Below are 20,462 nucleotides of genomic sequence, written 5' to 3' on the forward strand. Positions count from 1 at the left end.
AATAGCCAAATAATATATATACATATATATATATATATATATATATATATATATATATATATATATGTGTGTGTGTGTGTGTATGTGTGTGTGTGTTATATGCAATAGGGGTGGCAAGGATAAACCAAAACCTTGTGATACGTTGGCTACAAGTTCTGTCAAGAGGAAACCAAATTCAAACAAGATAATTACTGAGTGTGCAGCAAAGATTATATTTGAAAATGTTTATGGAACAACAGATTACAAAGTTAAGAAATTCTTTGAAATGCACAACCACCCACTGGAAAGTATTGAGGAAAGACCTTATACGAAAAGGAAAGAAAGATGTCATATTATGAAAAAGAGTTTGTAGTACGTGCATCAAAAGCTAAAAATGGTCCCACAATGGCTCACAAAATACGAGCAGTTTTGAAAGGAGGATATGAATATGTAGGGGCGAAGGTAACAGACTACAAAAACTTGAGGAAAGGAGTAAATAGAATATTATGTTACAAGGATGCTCAAATAATGATAAACAAAATGAATGATCGTAGAGATCATTACCCAAATTATTCATTTGAGTTCCTACGTGATGGAGATCTGTTGCCTGCTATGTTTTGGACAGATGAAAGAGAAAAGTGTTTTTATGCAGAGGTTGGAGAAGTTATATCTTTTGATGAAACTTTTAGAACAAACAAGTAAGTTAATGTATATAAATTCAAACATACTATTAATCAAATATGATTATACTAAACACATTTTCTTTATATAGGTATAAAATGGTATTTGTTCCATTCACAGTAGTTGACCACTACAAGAAATCAGTTACTGTTGGTGTTGGGTTGCTGAGTAGAGAGACAATTGAGTCGTATGAATAGCTGCTTAAAGCTTTTCTTAGAGCTCATGAAGGGAAAGCACCAAAAATTGTTCTAACTGATCAAGATCCAGCAATAAAACAGGTAGTAGAATATGTCTTACCAAATTCAAGACACAGATTATGCATGTGGCACATAATGAAAAAATTGCAAGCAAAGGTATAATAAAAATACAGTATATAATCATATATGATTATATAGTATTATGACAGATGATTCATATATGACTTATCAGATATCATACTATATAACCATATATAGTTAATCATATATGATTAACTATTCTAATAATATGAATTATTAGATACCATACTGTATAAACATATATGCTTACATAGTATGAAATATGATAATACAGTATATAATCATATATGATTATATAACCATATTATTAAAATACTTAATCATATATGATTAATTATATATGATTGATATAATGATATATATATATATATATATATATATATATATATATATATATATAAGTATTTTAATAATATGATTATATAATCATATATGATTATATATGATTATAATATTATAAGTGGACTAGATAATTTTTAAGTATTATATTTAAGTATTTTACAATTATTGTTTATTCATACAGTAGTGAAATGTTGTTTATTTAAAGAAGATTTTTTTTTGTTTCTTTTGATTGATATATTTTGAATAACACACTCTGGACCAGCACTTTGTTTTCCCAAAATAGCTCTATCCTTAATCTTTTTCTTTGTCATCCATTCAGAAGAAATTTGACTTTGAGATGAATTATTCGAACCTTCAGAATCTTGACTAAATCCAAGACTAAAACTTGGAACAATCTCATTTTTCAATGACCGAGTCTCATTTGAATCTTTGTCTTTATTTGAACAATCTTCAACATTTTCTGCCCAATAAAATTATAAAAATCATATATGAATAAACAATAATTGTAAACACAATTATATATGAATAAACAATAATTATAAACAAATTACTTCCATATTTATTTTTATTTGAACAATCTTCAACATCTTCACCTTCTCCATCCTTCTTTGCTACAATAACTTTATCAACAGTATGATCTGAAATTACTTTATTCTTATGATCATCCTCACCCAAATTTACAGTCCCTAAATTATTAAAATCATAAATGAATCATCTATATAACATATTTATATATATTTTATGTATTAAAAATACATAAATAATTCTTACCATCATCAATACCAGTCAAATTCTCATTCACATCATCTTCAACTTGTTTCTGATTTGTACAACCATCAGTACCTATAAAATTCAAATATAAAAAATTAAAATCATATATGATTAAACTATATATAACAATAAAATATGCCTACCTTGATCCAAAGTTTTAAGAAAACTTTCAACAACTAGATCGCAAATAAATTGACTAAAAGATACACCTTCCTGGTTATTAATTAGACCTACACTCTTAGTAACATTTTCGACAACAAAATTTAAATTCATGGCCACTTCTTTATTACATCCACTTCCATTTCCTTGTTCATCATCTTTGTCATTATCACCTTTACCTTCAACACGATTTTTACCAATATTGCCCTCATGTGGACCACTTCCATCCCCCTGACGACCAGAACATTTCCCTTGATCCTAATTTGCAACATTTTAATCATCATTAAGAAAATCATTCCCATAATCTTCATCATTAACTTGAACAAAACCAGGTGTTAATATCGGTTCTTTATATTTTTGTGAAACATAATGGAAATCAAAACTTTTTGTGCTTAAATCTTCAACAGTAAATAATAAATTCAAAATTTTCAAATTTAGACTTTGAGTAAACTTCAGCACTCCCTCATCTATCTTTACAACAAGATCCTTTTTCAAATCCTCCATCTTCTGATACATACATGAAATTTTACTTTTATACACCTACATAAGAAAAAAGATACTTACAATTAAAATACTTAAACATAAAAAAGTCATAAATGGATAAACTAATTAAATTATAAATGAATAAAAGTATAGAATTACCTCCACATCACTAACTTTATTAACATCAAAATATTCTTCATCCTCATCACATAAATCCTCTTCACCATTAGATTCATCCTCTTCACCACCAGATTCCTCCTCATTATACTCAGATTCTTGAAATTCTTCTTCAACATATGCTTCATTAACATTTCCACATCCAACTCCTCCACTCTCTTGTAAAATATCCTCAAGAAACCTTATCTTCTCTGACGCCCAATAAAAAATAGTTGGACGTTTACGTGTGACTTGCAAATGATCAAACTTGAAAGTATCCACATACAACAACTACAAAAAACATATATAACATCATAACATATATAACATCATATATGATTTTGATGTGTAATATATAATTAAACAAAAATTATACTACATAATCATATATGATTATATGTAATAAAATCATATATGATTTATTATAAAAACAAACATATTTTTACAAGAATCGCTTGAGAGACCGTCTGCCTAACCTGTCAGATATTCCTGGACTCGCTTTGAACCAAAAGAGATGTTGCTTGATCCGAGTATGCTACTTGCGTAGTAGATCCAGCCATATCAAAGCGTCTTTCCCACTTGAGAAAAGGAGTGATTTGCCCAATGTTTCCAAATTAGTCCAACTTCGTACCTTTCCGGCATAAACCGTATATCTCAAAAAGGTCGTTTTTCTTTGGGTTGGTAGTAATGGAATGATTTCATTATCTAAAATGAAGAACATTTCCCACCAAAAGATCAGTCCAATAATACCACTCACTGGTAAATAGCGCAATACTTCTTCGTGAATCTCCACAACTTCACAAGCAATGCATTTATCAAATTCAAAGTGGATTCGTCTGCGGAAACGCTCGGATGTGATCAATTTTTCGTAGGGGTATTGAATAGTTATAGGTAAACGATTCGCGTGTGATAAGGTAATCATGAAACCTTGACCAATATACCTTTCGGCTCGTATTGTTTGTTTGGAGTATTAAATAACTTATATTCATAGAACATCTGGCGTAACATAGATAATGAATAAATAGGAGTTAATATCATTCCAATTGCCATTACAAAAGTGATGGAAATTTTAGGCATTAAAAGATATTTTTGGCTGGTAATTATTCCTAAAAAGACTAACTTCTGCAACAAAACCACTCATACCCAGTAATGCAAGCGAAGCCATGGAAAAACTATTGAACATCGTAAATATTTTTGGCATGGGGATAGCTACTCTGAATTATGTATGTCACGTATTGAATTGTAGTCTTTGGATGAACTACGACTTCGTGCTGCGGCAAAGATTTCTCTGTATCAGGTACGCATCGCAAGAGCATATGAAACAAAAAAAAAGTAAAACGTCTTCTTTTTCCGCCCTCAGTCTGACTAACCTTTCTCTGTTCTGCATGAGAAAGGTTATCAAAAGGTACTTGCGAAGGATATCGGGACTCAATTCAATTTAGTACCACCCTTCCCGCCAGTCCGTAAACTATAAAAACGAGTCAAAGTGGATTGTCCCACACTAGCACTTCCGGGCAATAATTCTACCAATGGTGATCCTATTATAGGAATAGCTTCAGGTACACCTGTTACAATTTTCACTGCCCAATAACCAATTTGGTCCCGAGGTAAGGAATAAGCAGTTACACCAAAAGACGCAGTCAATACACCCAGAACCACACCTGTAACCCAAGTTAATTCGCGAGGTTTTTTAAATCCACCGGTGAGATAAAAGAATAATTAATATCAAAAAATAACTCACGTACCATAAGGTATGTTGTTGGTCCATAAAATAAAGAAGATTCTTTCTCTGGATTGTAAACCTTCTTCGTCCTTACCAAACAATCCACAATGTAATCGCACCAGTTAATGTTACTTAAATCAGTATCTTTTCAAATTAAATACAATGGATTCAGATTACATTTACCCATGCTTGTAGACTCGCATAAAGTATTAATAAAAAGAACCAAAAAATTGATTCTGAAGTTGTCATCTGCACCACTAGTTTGAACAAGTTCATTCTTTAGTTGTTTCAATCTCAATTTATCAATGTTTTCATACTGTTTCTTCCACTCAAACATACAGCTCTCTTCTTTATTCTCCGAAATGTAATCCATGTTTGAAAGTAATGAGCCACCAGATGGTAATCCTAACATCTCTTGAACAGACTTACTATCAACACTAATTTGACAATTATCAAACTCCACCTTCAAAGATTCAAAATCAAAATGATCAAGAACATAATAAACAATCTTCAATAGTACGTCAATCATCTTCATCCCTAACAAACTCCCAAATCCCATAGCCCTAACACAATCCTTCTGTTCTCTACTTAAACCTTGAATAACACCCAACAATAACCCGGATGAACATCTATTCTTCAATGAAGGAAATTCTTTTTTAACATCAGCTTTTTCTATCTTTCTTGAAAACTTTAGTTTCTCTTTTTGGTTTCTTTGAAGATCCAGGACGACTCTGAAAATCTGAATCGTCTTCATCAGATAGTTTACGTTTCTTACTTACAGTTTTGACCTTAACCCTCAGCTTCACTTTTGGTTGTTCAATAACTGTTTTTTCGGATGTCTTTGAACGTGTTTGCAACACCTCATTCGCCTTTTCTCTTTTGGAAGATGATTACGTCTTCATTGAGCTATCTACATTCCTTTTTTTTAACTACAATTTTCATTACAAACATAGTGTTAGTAAAAAATAAAACATACATTTATCATTATTATTCACTAATGATTATAAACAGACGTATAAAATCATTTATGATTAGAACAATAAATAAAAATATAACTAAATGTTATATACAATCCACTTAAAAGAACCACAAAATCATTTATGATTACAAAAATAACTTTATATTCATGTTTGATACATAAAAATACATTTATCATTACTATTTACCAATGATTATAAACAAACGTATAAAATCATCTATGATTAAAAATAGAAATAACCATATAACTAAATGTTATGTTTAATACACTAAAAAAATCAAAAAATCAGTTATGATTATAACAAATAACTTCAAACATTAAGTTATATGTTTATTTGTACTTCTAATCATAGATGATTTTTTTTGAACTGTACCTTCGGAAATAACAGCACTTCTACCGCATTCGATATTTTTTATTTTTGAATTTTTTTCGAACATAGTTTCTTTTGAAATTCTTATCTGTGAAAATATAAACAAAAACTTACATCAAAAACCACCACAAACAAACATAATAAAAAACATATCAACTCTAAACGAGACAATCATCAAAATCAAGTTCAAATGACGAAAAACCTACTGAATCAAAACAAAAAAACATCATTATCAACATAAAACGACAGTTAACTAATTAACAAAAACATGCATTATCAATAAAATGAAAAATAACTCGCATTCTAACATTTCATTTCGATTAACGAAGATGCGACTTCATTTATATTTTCTCCTGATGACATTTATTGATTTCTCAAAAACAGGTAAGAAACGAAAACTATGGCAAAATGCGATAAAGAAAGAAAAAGAAGGTTTCCTGAGAGTTCGAAGTGAGACTTTGATCGAGAAAGAAAAGAAACGAATAAGCGGTTACAGTATCATAGTCTATAAAATTCATATCAATCTTACAACAATAGCCCACAATCGTAAATTAACAGCATTAGTTTAATAAGTTACTAATATAATTAAAAATATGTCACCACATAGTTTCAGAAACAAACATAAGCACATCAAACGGTTATACACATATCTCACAATCTCTAATTTTTTTTTTATTTCAAGGGAACCAACATATATATATATATATATATATATATATATATATATATATATATATATATATAGAGAGAGAGAGAGAGAGAGAGTTAGGTTCATGTGAGACGGTCTAATTTTGTGAGACCGTGAGACGCATTTTTTTTATTTTTTTTATTTTTTTTTAAATTTTTTTTAGTTAATTCAAGTTCCGAAAATAATATTTAAAAAAAGAATTTTTGGATTTTTCCATTTATTTTGCATTTTAAAATTATTTTTTAGAATATGTACAGCGTAATATTCTATTAGAATACTTCACGTATTTTTCAAAAAAAATAGAATTTTTTTTATTTTTATTTTTTAGTTAATTCAAGTTCCGAAAATAATATTTAAAAAAAGAATTTTTAAATTTTTCCATTTATTTTGCATTTTAAAATTATTTTTTAGAATATGTTAGTGTAATATTCTATTAGAATATTTCACGTATTTTTCAAAAAAAACGGGATTTTTTTTTAGTTAATTCAAGTTCCGAAAATAATATTTTAAAAAAAAAAAAGAATTTTTGGATTTTTCCATTTATTTTGCATTTTAAAATTATTTTTAGATTTGGTCTCACGATTTCACAAAATTATAATGGTTTCAAATGAACCTTAACCTATATATATATATATATATATATATATATATATATATATATATATATATATATATATATATATATATATATATATATATATATATATCGATGCAGATGTCGTTATAAATAATGTTTACTTCATTAGATGTGGCGTTAAACATTATAACATGATATCCACATAAGAAGCTTATATATAGGGAGAGTGATATAGTTGAACGTCAAACATATGGGGCTTGTTTCTTGATCTCTCACCTAATACACTTCCACAATTTCTTTGATGTTTCTTGCTTTTTATTCTTCTTCTTCTTCGTTGGCTTAAACTTACCACTTGTTGTAAATATACATCTCTCTCTCTCTCTCTCTCTCTCTCTCTCTCTCTCTCTCTCTCTCTCTCTCTCTCTCTCTCTCTCTCTCTCCATACACATATACATAGGAGATATAGAGATTAATTAAGGTGTTTGAAGGTGGGGATAGATGGCCCAAATATTGCTACATGGAACACTTCACGCCACAATCTTTGAAGTAGACAAACTCAAGTCCAATTTGCTTCATAAGGTTAGTAATCTCTCTCTCTCTCTCTCTCTCTCTCTCTCTCTCTCTCTCTCTCTCTCTCTCTCTCTCTCTCTCTCTCTCTCTCTCTCTCTCTCTCTCATTAGGAGGTATAACTGGTTCATGTTCAAGGATATGATTTGTTGATCATGTGTTGAAATCGTGATAAAACACAGTAAATTGTTATATATAATCTTTGAAAATTGTAGATGGTAAAGGGTTCACCAGGTTTTTAGCATCTCTTTAGCAGGAAACACACCAAATCTGTAGTTATTCAAAATTTTGGGTTTGAATTAAGTAGTGTAATATTGAATTGGGTTAGGTATATTTATGTTGTATTATAATATGAATCTATTAAGTCAATGGTTTCGTCTTTTGCATAACCTTGGTTAAAAGGTATTTATCATTCTTAATAAAACTAAGAATCTTAATTTGATAGACTAATTTAGAGTTATTTTAGGCGTACTACCTTAAAAACTAATCTTATAAACTAACTATTCTATCTCAACCTAAGTTTATAGAAAAAACTAGTTTATAAGCTATAATAAATTATTTTTATAGTTTTATCAAATATTTAATTAAAACAAAAACGAAAACAAAAATCAGAAAAAATAAAAAAATAATAATAATAATAATAATAAACCTTTTGAGCAGTTTTAAAGAAAATAAAAAGACTAAATTGCACAAATAGTCCTCGTGGTTTGCTTAAAATTGTCACTTTGGTCCAAAAATGTTTGCACTAGCACCAGAGGTCCACAATTTTCATTTTGTTGCTTGTTTGGTCCAGTCTGTTTTGATGTTTTTCAAAATGATTGATTTGCCCCTATTAAAATGATTTTCTTTGTTTTCTTATTTGTTTTTTTAATTTTTAGATTTAAAAAATTAAAAAAATAAAAATAAATCTCTCTCTCTCTCTCTCTCTCTCTCGTATTTGAGTGTGTGTTTACTGTGTAAACATAAATCCACAAATCGATGGCAATCGCCCTGCTCCAAATTCACCACAATGTCTTGAATTTGAAGCGCACCTTCAATCTCCCACTTGCCAGAGCATTCATTGGAGCCGAAAAAGACGACATCGGACCAAGATCTGGCGAGAATGGATGTTTCCAAAGTGTGGTTTTTTTGGATACCTAATCCATGTCACCGTCGCTTATGGCCATCATCAATGCATCTTCGTCCGATGGCCTTCATCAACTGCATAGCAATCTCGTGAAGATCTGAAAGAGCACCACCACATTTGTCCTTTTCCGATTATCTCTCTCACAGTCGATCTGAAACCCTTGCCGGTGTTTCAAGGCCCTTCACCACCACCTGAATCAATTTCTACTATGAAACCTAAACCTAAACTTGAATTGTTTCATCACCCCTAAAAATCATTGCTAGATCGAAAGACGAAATGATGGAGGACGAAACATATCAGAGATGGTGTGTCGCTAGGGTTTCGTGTGTGCTTGTATTTAGGGTTTCGGTCGCCACCCTTCTAGTTTTTAGGGTTTCAGCCATCGTTTAGGGTTTCAGATGAAAATGCTCATGCCGAAGAAGAAGATTTATCACCCTTAACCGTCATCGAGATATGAACATTTAGAGTGTTCTTGTTGTCACCCCTTCATGCTCATCAGATCTTGAAGACCGTGTCCATCAGATCTTGAAGACGGAGAAGGAGAGACTTCATGTGTTCAGATGACGATTTATACTTCGCCTCACATCCCAACTATACAAATCGATGTATCTTTGTGTGAGTATTTGGATTTATATATATATATATATATATATATATATATATATATATATATATATATATATATATATATATATATATATATATATATATATATATATATATATATATATTTGGGGTTCCATTCTAAACCACAGAACTCGATCTCTTTCATGGTTACAAGTTTAGGATTTAGGAAATTCATAATTTTTTATGTGTTCTTGTATGTTAGATTTTTTATTATTGTTTGTGTGTTCATCTGGAGAGAGAGAGAGAGAGAGAGAGAGAGAGAGAGAGAGAGAGAGAGAGAGAGAGAGAGAGAGAGAGAGAGAGAGAGAGAGAGAGAGAGAGAGAGAGAGAGAGAGAGAGAGAGAGAGAGATTTATTTTTATTTATTTTTAATTTTAATTTTTTTATTTTTTTAAATATGAAAATTAGAAAAACAAATAAGAAAAAAAAAAATCATATTAACAGAGACAAATCAGTCATTTTGAAAAAATCAAAACAAATTAGACCAAACAAGCAGCAAAATGAAAATTTTAGACCTGTCGTACTAGTCCAAACTTTTTTGAACCAAAATCACAATTTTAGATAAATCATATGGACCATTTATAAAGTTTAGTTAAATAAAAACTTAGATGTTTGTATGAGGGGTTGTACGGTTTTAGTGTGGTTTTGCTGCTTAAAATTTATGGCCATGAGTACACCACACCACAAATAATAGGAATATATGGTTTTCATTTTATTTTATTCGTAAAAAACAGATAAATTTAACAAATTAGGATCAATTTGATCCCGTATATTATAAATTATAAAGATTATTAATAAACAAGTTTATGTGCTTCTAGACGGATCGTTAATAAACCTCATATTTTATAAAGGACAATTAAAAACAAAATGTTTATGTTTTTAATATTTCTTAATAATCTTAATATACCTTCAGAATATTTAAAACTGTAAGATGATAGCAATGTGGATCCAAATCAATAAAACTAAAAGATCATTAGATAGACCAATAAATTTATTGCAACTTGGCGATATGTAAAACTCCATGTGAATTGATAGAATTAAACGGAAGATCGGACCAATACTATTTTCAGCCAAATTATTGTTTTTTCATATTTTTAAACAGCTTTGAAATTGATTCTTTGTTCAAAATTTTCTTAGAATGAAACCTAATTAGATGTTTTTAAGCACAAAAGTGGTACTAATTTATCGTAATGATAAATAAATCTATCTTAATAAATAAAGAATTTTTTTTGTTACATGTTACACTCTCATTTAATTTGTCAAATGTCATTTTATGGTTATTTTGAATTAATATATTTTCCACATGTCATTTTATAGGTTTTTTCTTTTTTAATAAATTTCACATAATACTTTAATATAATAATTACAATAAATATAGTAATAAATGAATATCAGTTTTATTAATGTAATTATTTTCTTATTTCAAAATTTTCAAATTAAAGTTCATTAGTTTATTTTGTTTATTTATTTGAATTTAAAAGATAAAAAAATCAATTTTAATAATTTATCATTTTTCTTATTTTTTTATGTATCCAAAATTTTCAAAAATTTAGACTTTTATATTTAATTTTTTTTTAATTAACCCATATAAAAATGGGTCATACGCCTAGTGTAAGATTATACATCATCTAATATATTAAATGTTTTTTTTTTTGGAGTTTTGCGATTTATAAATATAACTCGTCTATCCAACAGTATAATATATATTTTTATTATTATTAATTTATAATTTTTTTAATATATATATATATATATATATATATATATATATATATATATATATGTTGATATCCTATATTATATATTAAATTTGTAATGATAATATGTTAATTTTATCATATTTGATTTTTGTTTACTACATATGTAATCGTCAGACGAGATAAAAACGAAACATAGTCTCTCTCTCTCTCTCTCTCTCTCTCTCTATATATATATATATATATATATATATATATATATATATATATATATATATATATATATATATATATATAGTCCCAATGCGGTAGAACCCAAATTTTATAGGAACCGTGACTACTATTACTCACCAAACATTTCGTCAATGTCATAAACGTCAAACCCATTTACTTTGTCGTGACGCGTTCGCACGTGCATTGAATGTAATACGGAATCGAGGGAATAATCATGTGCGATGAACGTCCATGGAATGTCATTTACATGGGTTTTCCTTTTTATTTTTCATTTATTTTGGTTTTTATTCCTTTTTTTTCTTATTATTTTTTACTCTTCGTTAAAAAAAAACTTCAATTTTTTTTTCTTAAGTAGATATATGCTAGGTTTTAATATTTTTATATTTTTTTGTTTTTTTCTATTTTTTTCGAGTTAAAAAAATCTTTTTTTTCTTTTTTTTAATATATTTACTATATATAGGAGGGTCTTTTTTTTGTTTTTATTATTTTTTTATTTTTTAAACTAAATATCGGTTTGAGTTTTTAATGTTTAATAATTATAAAATTTTAAATAAGAAGAATATTAAGAATCATAATATTTTTCATTATTATTTTTTAAATCATATTATTCTTGAATCATGGTATTTTGAATCATAACAATATTATACATCATACATTTTTGGATCATTTTATTTTAGATCATAATATATTAAATTAAATAAAGTTTTTGTTCAATACAACATTTGGATCGTTATAATTTTTGAATCATTTAATTTTGAATCATAAAAAATATAATAATTAAGAATCATTAAATATTTGAATCAAAATATTTTTAGATGATAACAAGTTAAGGATCATAAACATATTGAATCATAATATTTTTTTAATCAAAAATATTTTGAATCATCTCTATTTGTATCATATTATTATCATATTATGTTCAATATTTTTTTTTAAAACTTTTAATCTTTGAAAATCATGTTTCGTATCTAAAACATCTTATTTTTTAAAAATTCTTTTTTCAAAATCATTAGACTAATGATTAGAAGTATCCCATGGATGATTTTAATGTTTGAGTATAGTTGGGGATGGTGGAGCAACTAGAACATATGCCCTGCAACAAAAAGAATTCTTAAATAGGAATGTGGTTCCTAGTGAAAAATCAATAATATTGAGGGAGGAAGTATGATAACTTGTTGGCCTTTTGTGAATTAATGTTTCGGCATGCAAAAAACATGTCCTAAAGTAACAATTGTGTATTTTCCGCTTATAAGTTCAGTCTTGCAATGAACTCTAACGTTTGATAAGTGATTCAGCAAGGATATTTTGTGTTTCTATTGGTTCTCCATATAAAAGGTATGTGCCCAATAAAATTGTGTTCCCATTTTTTCTTTTATTCTTAAGAGATTGTTTCTAAAGTTTCACGAGTTGGTTCGCCATATAAAGTTATGTGCCCAATAAATTTTGCCTCCAAAATGATACCAAATACTTGCAGCTAATTATTTACCTTTTCCACTTGGTTCATCATTGAAAGACCCTAACTTTCGTATTTATGAAAGAACCAAACTTTCATACCCGACAATATAGTTACTCCAAAACATGCTACTTGCATATTCATAAAAACAATATTTTACATTGATAAAGAGATTACAAACTACATACAAACCGACTATTTTAAAGTGTTATATATATTACATAACTTCCCAGGATTCTATAGTTTTATACATATGGGAATGCAAAATACAATAGTTTCAAACTATTAATAAGCTTCCATCGATACAATAGTTTCAAACTATTCAAAAATCTTCTACCAGTATATAACTATACTGGATGTTTATTTCCTGCAATTTGTTAAACATCGAGAGGGTAAGCGGACACGCTTAGTGAGTTCAATAATAGATACAATATAACGTTATGTCATATATATACTTTAATAGGGCAGAAGCAAAGAGGAACAAGAAACAACAAGGGCATATGTGAATCATTTGACAAACATTCCATAGCGATCATTGATTTGATTTAAAGATATACAATCAATGAGACATAACAATTTCCGTGCTTGATATACATCAATAAAGCTTTGGCCCAAACGACACAGAAGATATACAACTTCGGATTAACATTTCGGTAGATTTCAGGCTTATAGCCCTATCTAACCTTCTGCCACTACCATAGAATAGAATTCATTCTCTTACGGAGACATGTTCCACATGGCCAGAGGGGGTGAAATGCCAGGATCGTAAAAATATTGAAAGAGGGGGTGAAATGCCAAATTTCTAAAACTAGCCGAGAGGGCTCGCACCCCTTATATAGGGCTGAGCTTCGGATCCGAAGCGAAGGGAAGGAGACAGGCGGCTGCGAGGTTCGGACCAAATGGCAGCTTCGGAGGGCTCCAGCGAGGCTCGGATGCGAGGAGTCATCAGCTTCAGGCGCGTCATCGGCTGGGTCTTCGGCTCGGTCTTCGGCTCGGACAGCAGGTGGCTCGCAGGTGGGTTGCGCATGCGAGGGTGATCAATGCGAGGCGCGTCGGATAGCCATTGGACCGCACCCTCGGTCGAATCAGCATGCGACACGCGAGTAGGGCACGAGGCAGGCATGCGAGTACCACGTGACGACTTCGGACTCCTGTGCGACACGCGTCGCTTCTCGGGCATTGCCACGCAGCAGCTTCAGATACGTGGCCAACTCCGAGCGAGGGTGACGTGGCATTTCACTATTCATGCGAATTTTCTTGAAAAATGTGAAAAAAACTTCTAAAATCCATAACTTTCGCATACGAGCTCCGTTTTTGACGTTCTTTATATGCACGCGAAGCTAGAATTATGCTCTACAACTTTCGTTTAGACTTCGTCGGCTAATTTTGACTTTAATTTTAATATTATTATTTTTAACAGACCGGGACAGGAAAATCCGTTAAAAATTCATAACTTCTTCATCCGACGTCCGTTTTCGTCAGACTTTTTACCGTTGCACTACTAATGACGAGACCTTCAATCCTCGTTTAGGTTGTGTCGGCTAAAAATCACTCGATCTAAAATTCGAGTTTTTAGCTGTCTACTGCTAAGCTGAAACTTCGAAAAATCATAACTTCCTCATACGAAGTCAAATTCAAACGGTCTTTATATGAAAGTTGATTATTTTCACGAGTTCTACAACTTTCATTTACATTACTAAGGCTAAAAACTAGTTTATCGAAAACTAAATTTTTACGCGACAAAGTATTTTCCGGATTTATCACGGAACTTCGTTTGGTCATAACTTCTTCGTTATAACTCGGATTTCGATGAGGTTTTCGCCTAAATGTTTCTAACGAGATTATCTATAACTTTCAATAATAAAATTTTACTTATTCCAGATTTTATATTTTCGCTATATTTCACTATTTGGCTTTTAATTGGAATCTCATAAGACTTCCAATACTTTCTGAATGATTCTAAGCATAGTTTTACTTCAATTCTAGTAAAAACTATCTGTTAGAACTCAACATTCAAATTCACATAATATTTCATAATATTATTTACTTAAAACACGATTTCAAAACGTGTATGTTACAATCATCATTCATTTCCCCCTTCTCTTGCCATCTCATGCCATTTTTATGATCTTTTGTGTTCTTAACATGAACACAACCATGATATTTGCCTCCACCACCTCCACCACTATAGCCATGTCCTCTACCACACTGCGGCCACAATTGTAGTTATTAAAATGATGTGTTATCATAATCCCTTTAGGGAATGGGGTACAACCAGTGGCGGAGGCAGTGGGGGAGTGCCGGATGTCCTGCCCTTGCCAATGTTTTAATAAACTCAATTATATTGGAGATAAAATGAATATGATTCAAATATTTAGCCCATAGTTTATTAATAATGTCCATCCCCTCCTAATTATATATATTAATTTGTAGGGTGTTTGTGAGACTTTTTACTGTTCATTTGCTTTCACCATGAGCAAACTACAAAAGACTAAATTCAGTTTTATTTTTACCGATTATTTTCATATCTATTTTGCTGAATATTACATATTATACCCTTTAGCTTTGCAATTCATATCGTCATACTTAGGTTCACATCCACTTCAACTTAATATATAGGTTATTTATTAAAAAAACAAATGTTACAGTGAAAAAACAATGAATGCAATAGCATATAAGAGATAATCAAAATTGAGCCCTACTAATCACACCACCTCCATCACATTTATTTTTATTTTAATTACTGATTTATAACTTATCGATTCATCAAATTTTGTTCAGAGCCCCTCCTAATTATTTAATAACTTTTGATTGTCAAAGCCCCCTTATATTAAAATCCTGCCTCCGCCCCTAGGTACAACCATTTGGGCAGGCTTCATGTTTTTTCATCAAAATCTCATTGTTTTGATCTGCCGCAAGTAAACATGAAATAAGTTCATGATTTTTCTTAAAATCATTTTCATGATATTGTTGTTTTATGAGCCAATTTGATGCATGAGAAATTGAATATGTTTTCTCTAGGATTTCCTCATCGGTAATCTTTTCACCGCATAGTTCCAATCCACAAGTTGAATTTTCTCGACCGAGAAATCGCATTATTTTATGCGCTTTCTCGCTGACAAGTAAAGAAGTCCCTGGCGAGTTATCCATCATTAACTATATGTTTTCTCTAGCATTCCCTCATCGTCAAGTTATAATCACCCATTGATTTAAGATCTTGCAATCATTGATTTAAGATCTTGCAATCCATTCACAACGAGCTTTTGGGAGTATCACCGTGTTTTGGTGTTTATAACTCTCTTTTAATTTTTTCCAAAGGGAAAATGGATTTTAACTATGACATATTCACTCTTCAATCCCCCATGAAGATGATGACAAATAAAAATCATTGCTTTGGCATTTGGTTGATCAGTTGACGTGTTTCTGTCTTTGATTGTGTTACAAATTCCATAAGCATCTAGGTGTATTTCACTTTCAGAATCCAATATCCATGACAAATAATTCTTTTCGGTGACATCCAAAGCCAAAAATTCGAGTTTGCCATGATGGACTACCCAAAAAAATTAAATAAATAAATAAAAATAAATAAATAAATAAACTATATATGATGAATCAGTAACAATTTTTATTTTTTCATAAACACAATATATGGATACTTATGGTACGAAAGTCATCTTTTCATATTTTATGTTCATATTTGCATGTTAGTCCTCTTATTTCAATTAAAAGTTATATAAGACATTAATATAAAAGAAAGACGACTTATATGATAGCACTTAGATATATAATAGAATCATACTCTGGTTACATGTCCGTGTAGAAATTTAGGCTTGATCCTTATGATATTGAGAAAATCGTGTTGGTAGCCTATTGAAAAACATAGACCAACTAACCTATCTATATCAAACACACATAGATGATCTCTATCTATAGAGAAATCAACATTCAATATAGAAACATAATGAAGGGATAAGAGTAACGTGAAATAACTCTAACATCAATTTGGGAAACTCAAAGGTTGTAAGAGTTAAGGAGATGGATAGACACTTGAATAATGTGTATTGATAACACTTAACCATTTAAAAAAAAGGTTAGACTAATTACTTTGAACATTAATCATCTTGTTCTTTATCTTTTCTGGAGGAATGCAGTGTAAAAACTTAGAACTTGTTATTTTACATATGCTATCAAATTAGAATAAATAAATGAAAAAGTATAGGTCACCGGTAGGAAACTTCAATTTTATACGTTTTACATAAAAGCAAAAAATGAAATAAAAACTCAACTTGATATTTCTTGAAAACTTTCAAATTCAGGTCTCTCTATGGATTTTGGGCCGACGGATTTCCAAATCAATGAAATATGTAAATATGTTTGTTCATACATTTGACGGTTTTTGCCCCAGAAACCAGTTATTCTTCTTTGGATAAAAAGTGAGATCATTTGAGTTGGTCTAGTACTTGAACATGTGTTTAGAACTTTACACATAAGTTTTGACAACCTCAACTATATAAAAAAGAATTACACAAAACCTATAGAACTATATTTTCATCTTTTACTTAGCAAATAATTATGTAACCTTTGTTTTTTATTTTGTATAGATTGTGGATGGACTAGAGCATGTGGTGGGGTTAAAGAACAACGCGGCAAGTCTTTACGCAACCGTTGACCTAGAAAAAGCTCGAGTGGGCCGAACCCGAATGTTGGAACATGACTCGAACCCACGATGGTTCGAGTCATTTCACATCTACTGTGCCCACATGGCTTCCAATGTCATCTTTACGGTCAAAGAAGACGACCCAATAGGCGCAACTGTAATCGGACGCGCCTACGTCCCGGTTATCAAACTACTTAACCAAGAAGTAATCGATGAATGGCTCGAACTTGTGGATGACCGTGGCAAGTCAATCCACGGGCATTCAAGAATCCATGTAAAGGTACACTTCTTTAAAGTCGAACGAGAATGCCAATGGTCTCGGGGGATACAAAGTGTAAAATTCCCGGGGGTACCCTTTACGTTCTTTCCACAAAGAAACGGATGTAGGGTTACACTTTATCAAGACGCGCACTTACCCGATAATTTCACACCAAAAATACCGTTAACCGGAGGCAAGTACTACGAACCACACCGATGTTGGGAGGACATTTTCGATGCTATTTCGAATGCGAAACACTTGATTTATATAACGGGATGGTCCGTTTACACGGAAATTAGTTTAATTAGGGATTTAAGAAGGCCGAAGCCCGGTGGGGATATGACACTTGGTGAATTGTTAAAGAAAAAGGCGAGTGAGGGTGTTCGGGTGTTGATGCTTGTTTGGGATGACCGAACTTCTGACGGTTTGTTTAAAAATGGGTTCATGGCAACCCATGATGAGGACACAGGCGCATACTTCCGTGGCTCGGAAGTAAACTGTATACTGTGTCCTCGTAACCCGGATGATGGACGTAGTCTCGTCCAAAACATCCAGATTTCATTGATGTTAACTCATCATCAAAAGATTGTGGTTGTTGACGCTCCATTACCTAATAACCATGAGAAGAGGCGTATAGTGAGTTTTATAGGCGGAATCGATCTTTGTAATGGACGATACGATACCCCATTCCATTCCCTTTTCCGAACACTTGATTCCGTCCACCATGATGATTTCCACCAACCTAATTTCCCTAATTCATCAGTGAAGAAAGGTGGACCTCGGGAACCCTGGCATGACATCCATTGCAAGCTTGAAGGTCCGATCGCGTGGGATGTGTTATTCAATTTTGAGCAGCGGTGGCTCAAGCAAGGCGGGAAGGATTTACTGAACGACGTAAGAGATCTTAGTCACGTCATAATTCCTCCATCGCCGGTGATGTTACCAGATGACCATGATAGATGGAATGTTCAGTTGTTCCGGTCAATTGACGGTGGCGCTGCATTTGGGTTCCCTGAGAAACCCGAGGATGCAGCACGTGCTGGGTTGATAAGCGGAAAAGATAACATTATTGATCGGAGCATTCAAGACGGGTACATCAACGCCATCCGCCGAGCAAAAAACTTCATCTACATCGAAAACCAGTACTTTCTCGGAAGTTCATATGGCTGGAACTCAAACGACATTAAAGATGAAGACATCAACGCCTTACATCTAATCCCGAAAGAACTGTCGCTTAAAATCGTGAGCAAAATCGAAGCCGGAGAGGACTTCCGGGTGTACGTCGTCTTGCCAATGTGGCCCGAGGGTGAGCCGGAGGGTGCATCAGTACAAGCCATACTGGATTGGCAAAGAAGAACGATGCAGATGATGTATACTGATATCGTTCACGCTCTGAAAGTGAAGCACATCGTGGCGAACCCCAGGGATTATTTAACATTCTTTTGTCTCGGCAACCGGGAAATCAAGAAACCTAACGAGTATATACCGTCGGAGAAGCCTGATCAGGATACTAATTACCAGCGAGCTCAGGAAGCACGCCGGTTCATGATCTACGTGCATGCCAAGATGATGATCGGTAAGTGCATAGTGATACTAATATTCTTACTCATACTCTGTTTTCGTTTTCACTGATTAATGCGAGAAATATTGATGATTTTGTAGTCGATGACGAGTACATAATCGTTGGATCAGCGAATATTAACCAGAGATCGATGGACGGAGCTCGAGATTCTGAGATAGCAATGGGGGCGTTTCAGCCGTGTCATCTATCAAAAAGACAGCAGGCGAGGGGTCAGATTCATGGGTTCAGGATGTCTTTGTGGTACGAGCATATGGGGCTTCTTGACGACTGTTTTTCATGTCCGGAGAGCTTGGATTGCATCCGAAAGGTGAACCAGATATCGATGAAATACTGGGATCTTTATTGTTCTGAGAGGCTCGACCGTGATTTGCCGGGGCACCTGCTCAGTTACCCCGTCGGAGTCACGGAGGAGGGAGATGTGACGGAGCTGCCGGGGTCGGAGTACTTCCCTGACACAAAGGCTAGGGTTCTTGGTACCTTAGCGAGCTACATGCCTCCGATTCTAACTACTTAAGAAAAAGGGGTACAAAATTGGGGGTCTTGTGATTGGTGTGAGAAAAAGACTAAAATACCCTTTCCTAAAACCTAGAAACTGCGACGAATTGTCATGTTTGTAGGGTACAGAATTGGGTCTGCTCTTGTTTATGGGGTTTTACTTGTAATTTTACTTTTTCAATCTTTTATGTTGGCATTACGAGTGAGTTCTAATTATGGTTTTATGTAATATGTTCATGTTTAAGTTTGAAATAACAATTAATGAATAAGAGTTTGAGTTATTCAGAAAAATGATTGTAAAGGCTCAGATGATATTTCTAATTGATATGTTGTATTTGATGTGTATTGGTTGCTACTTATGGGTTTATAATGCCTTGTTATGGTTTCTATATCGGGATAATGACTTAGGAGGGTAATAACATTTCATGTTTGTCCATTTTAGGCCCCTAACGTATTTTTTGTGCGTATTACACCATTAAGGTTATTATAACCGTTTACAAATAGTCCTTTTAACAAGAAGAAACCGATAAAATTGATTATTTCTAAACAGTTATAACAACTTTAATGGTGTAATATACAC

At 31.9% G+C, this 20,462-nt stretch overlaps 2 protein-coding genes across 2 annotated transcripts; both read left to right on the plus strand.

Annotated features, from left to right (window-relative positions):
- Positions 1-324: 324 nt before the first annotated feature.
- Positions 325-857, plus strand: LOC145050241 (protein FAR1-RELATED SEQUENCE 5-like). Its single transcript, XM_078998523.1, has 2 exons — positions 325-677; positions 752-857. Exons 1-2 carry the CDS (start codon positions 325-327, stop codon positions 855-857), a joined length of 459 nt encoding a protein of 152 aa, XP_078854649.1.
- A 6,536-nt stretch (positions 858-7,393) lies between these two features.
- On the plus strand, positions 7,394-20,173 carry LOC145053698 (phospholipase D alpha 1-like). Its single transcript, XM_079001787.1, has 3 exons — positions 7,394-7,765; positions 17,491-19,381; positions 19,468-20,173. Exons 1-3 carry the CDS (start codon positions 7,685-7,687, stop codon positions 19,899-19,901), a joined length of 2,406 nt encoding a protein of 801 aa, XP_078857913.1. The 5' UTR covers positions 7,394-7,684; the 3' UTR covers positions 19,902-20,173.
- Positions 20,174-20,462: the final 289 nt, after the last annotated feature.

This window comes from Lactuca serriola, chromosome 5, assembly GCF_051521515.1.
Source record: "Lactuca serriola cultivar US96UC23 chromosome 5, Lser_US96UC23_V15, whole genome shotgun sequence".
In the NCBI taxonomy this organism is placed as follows: Eukaryota; Viridiplantae; Streptophyta; class Magnoliopsida; order Asterales; family Asteraceae; genus Lactuca; species Lactuca serriola.

Bases quoted from the DNA above. Each gene is read 5' to 3' on its own strand.
- LOC145050241 (XM_078998523.1), top strand. From the start codon at position 325: ATGTCATATTATGAAAAAGAGTTTGTAGTACGTGCATCAAAAGCTAAA. The intron at 678-751 runs GTAAGTTAATGT...TTCTTTATATAG, and splicing joins GAAACTTTTAGAACAAACAA to GTATAAAATGGTATTTGTTC.
- LOC145053698 (XM_079001787.1), top strand. From the start codon at position 7,685: ATGGCCCAAATATTGCTACATGGAACACTTCACGCCACAATCTTTGAA. The intron at 7,766-17,490 runs GTTAGTAATCTC...TATTTTGTATAG, and splicing joins AGTCCAATTTGCTTCATAAG to ATTGTGGATGGACTAGAGCA. The intron at 19,382-19,467 runs GTAAGTGCATAG...ATGATTTTGTAG, and splicing joins GCATGCCAAGATGATGATCG to TCGATGACGAGTACATAATC.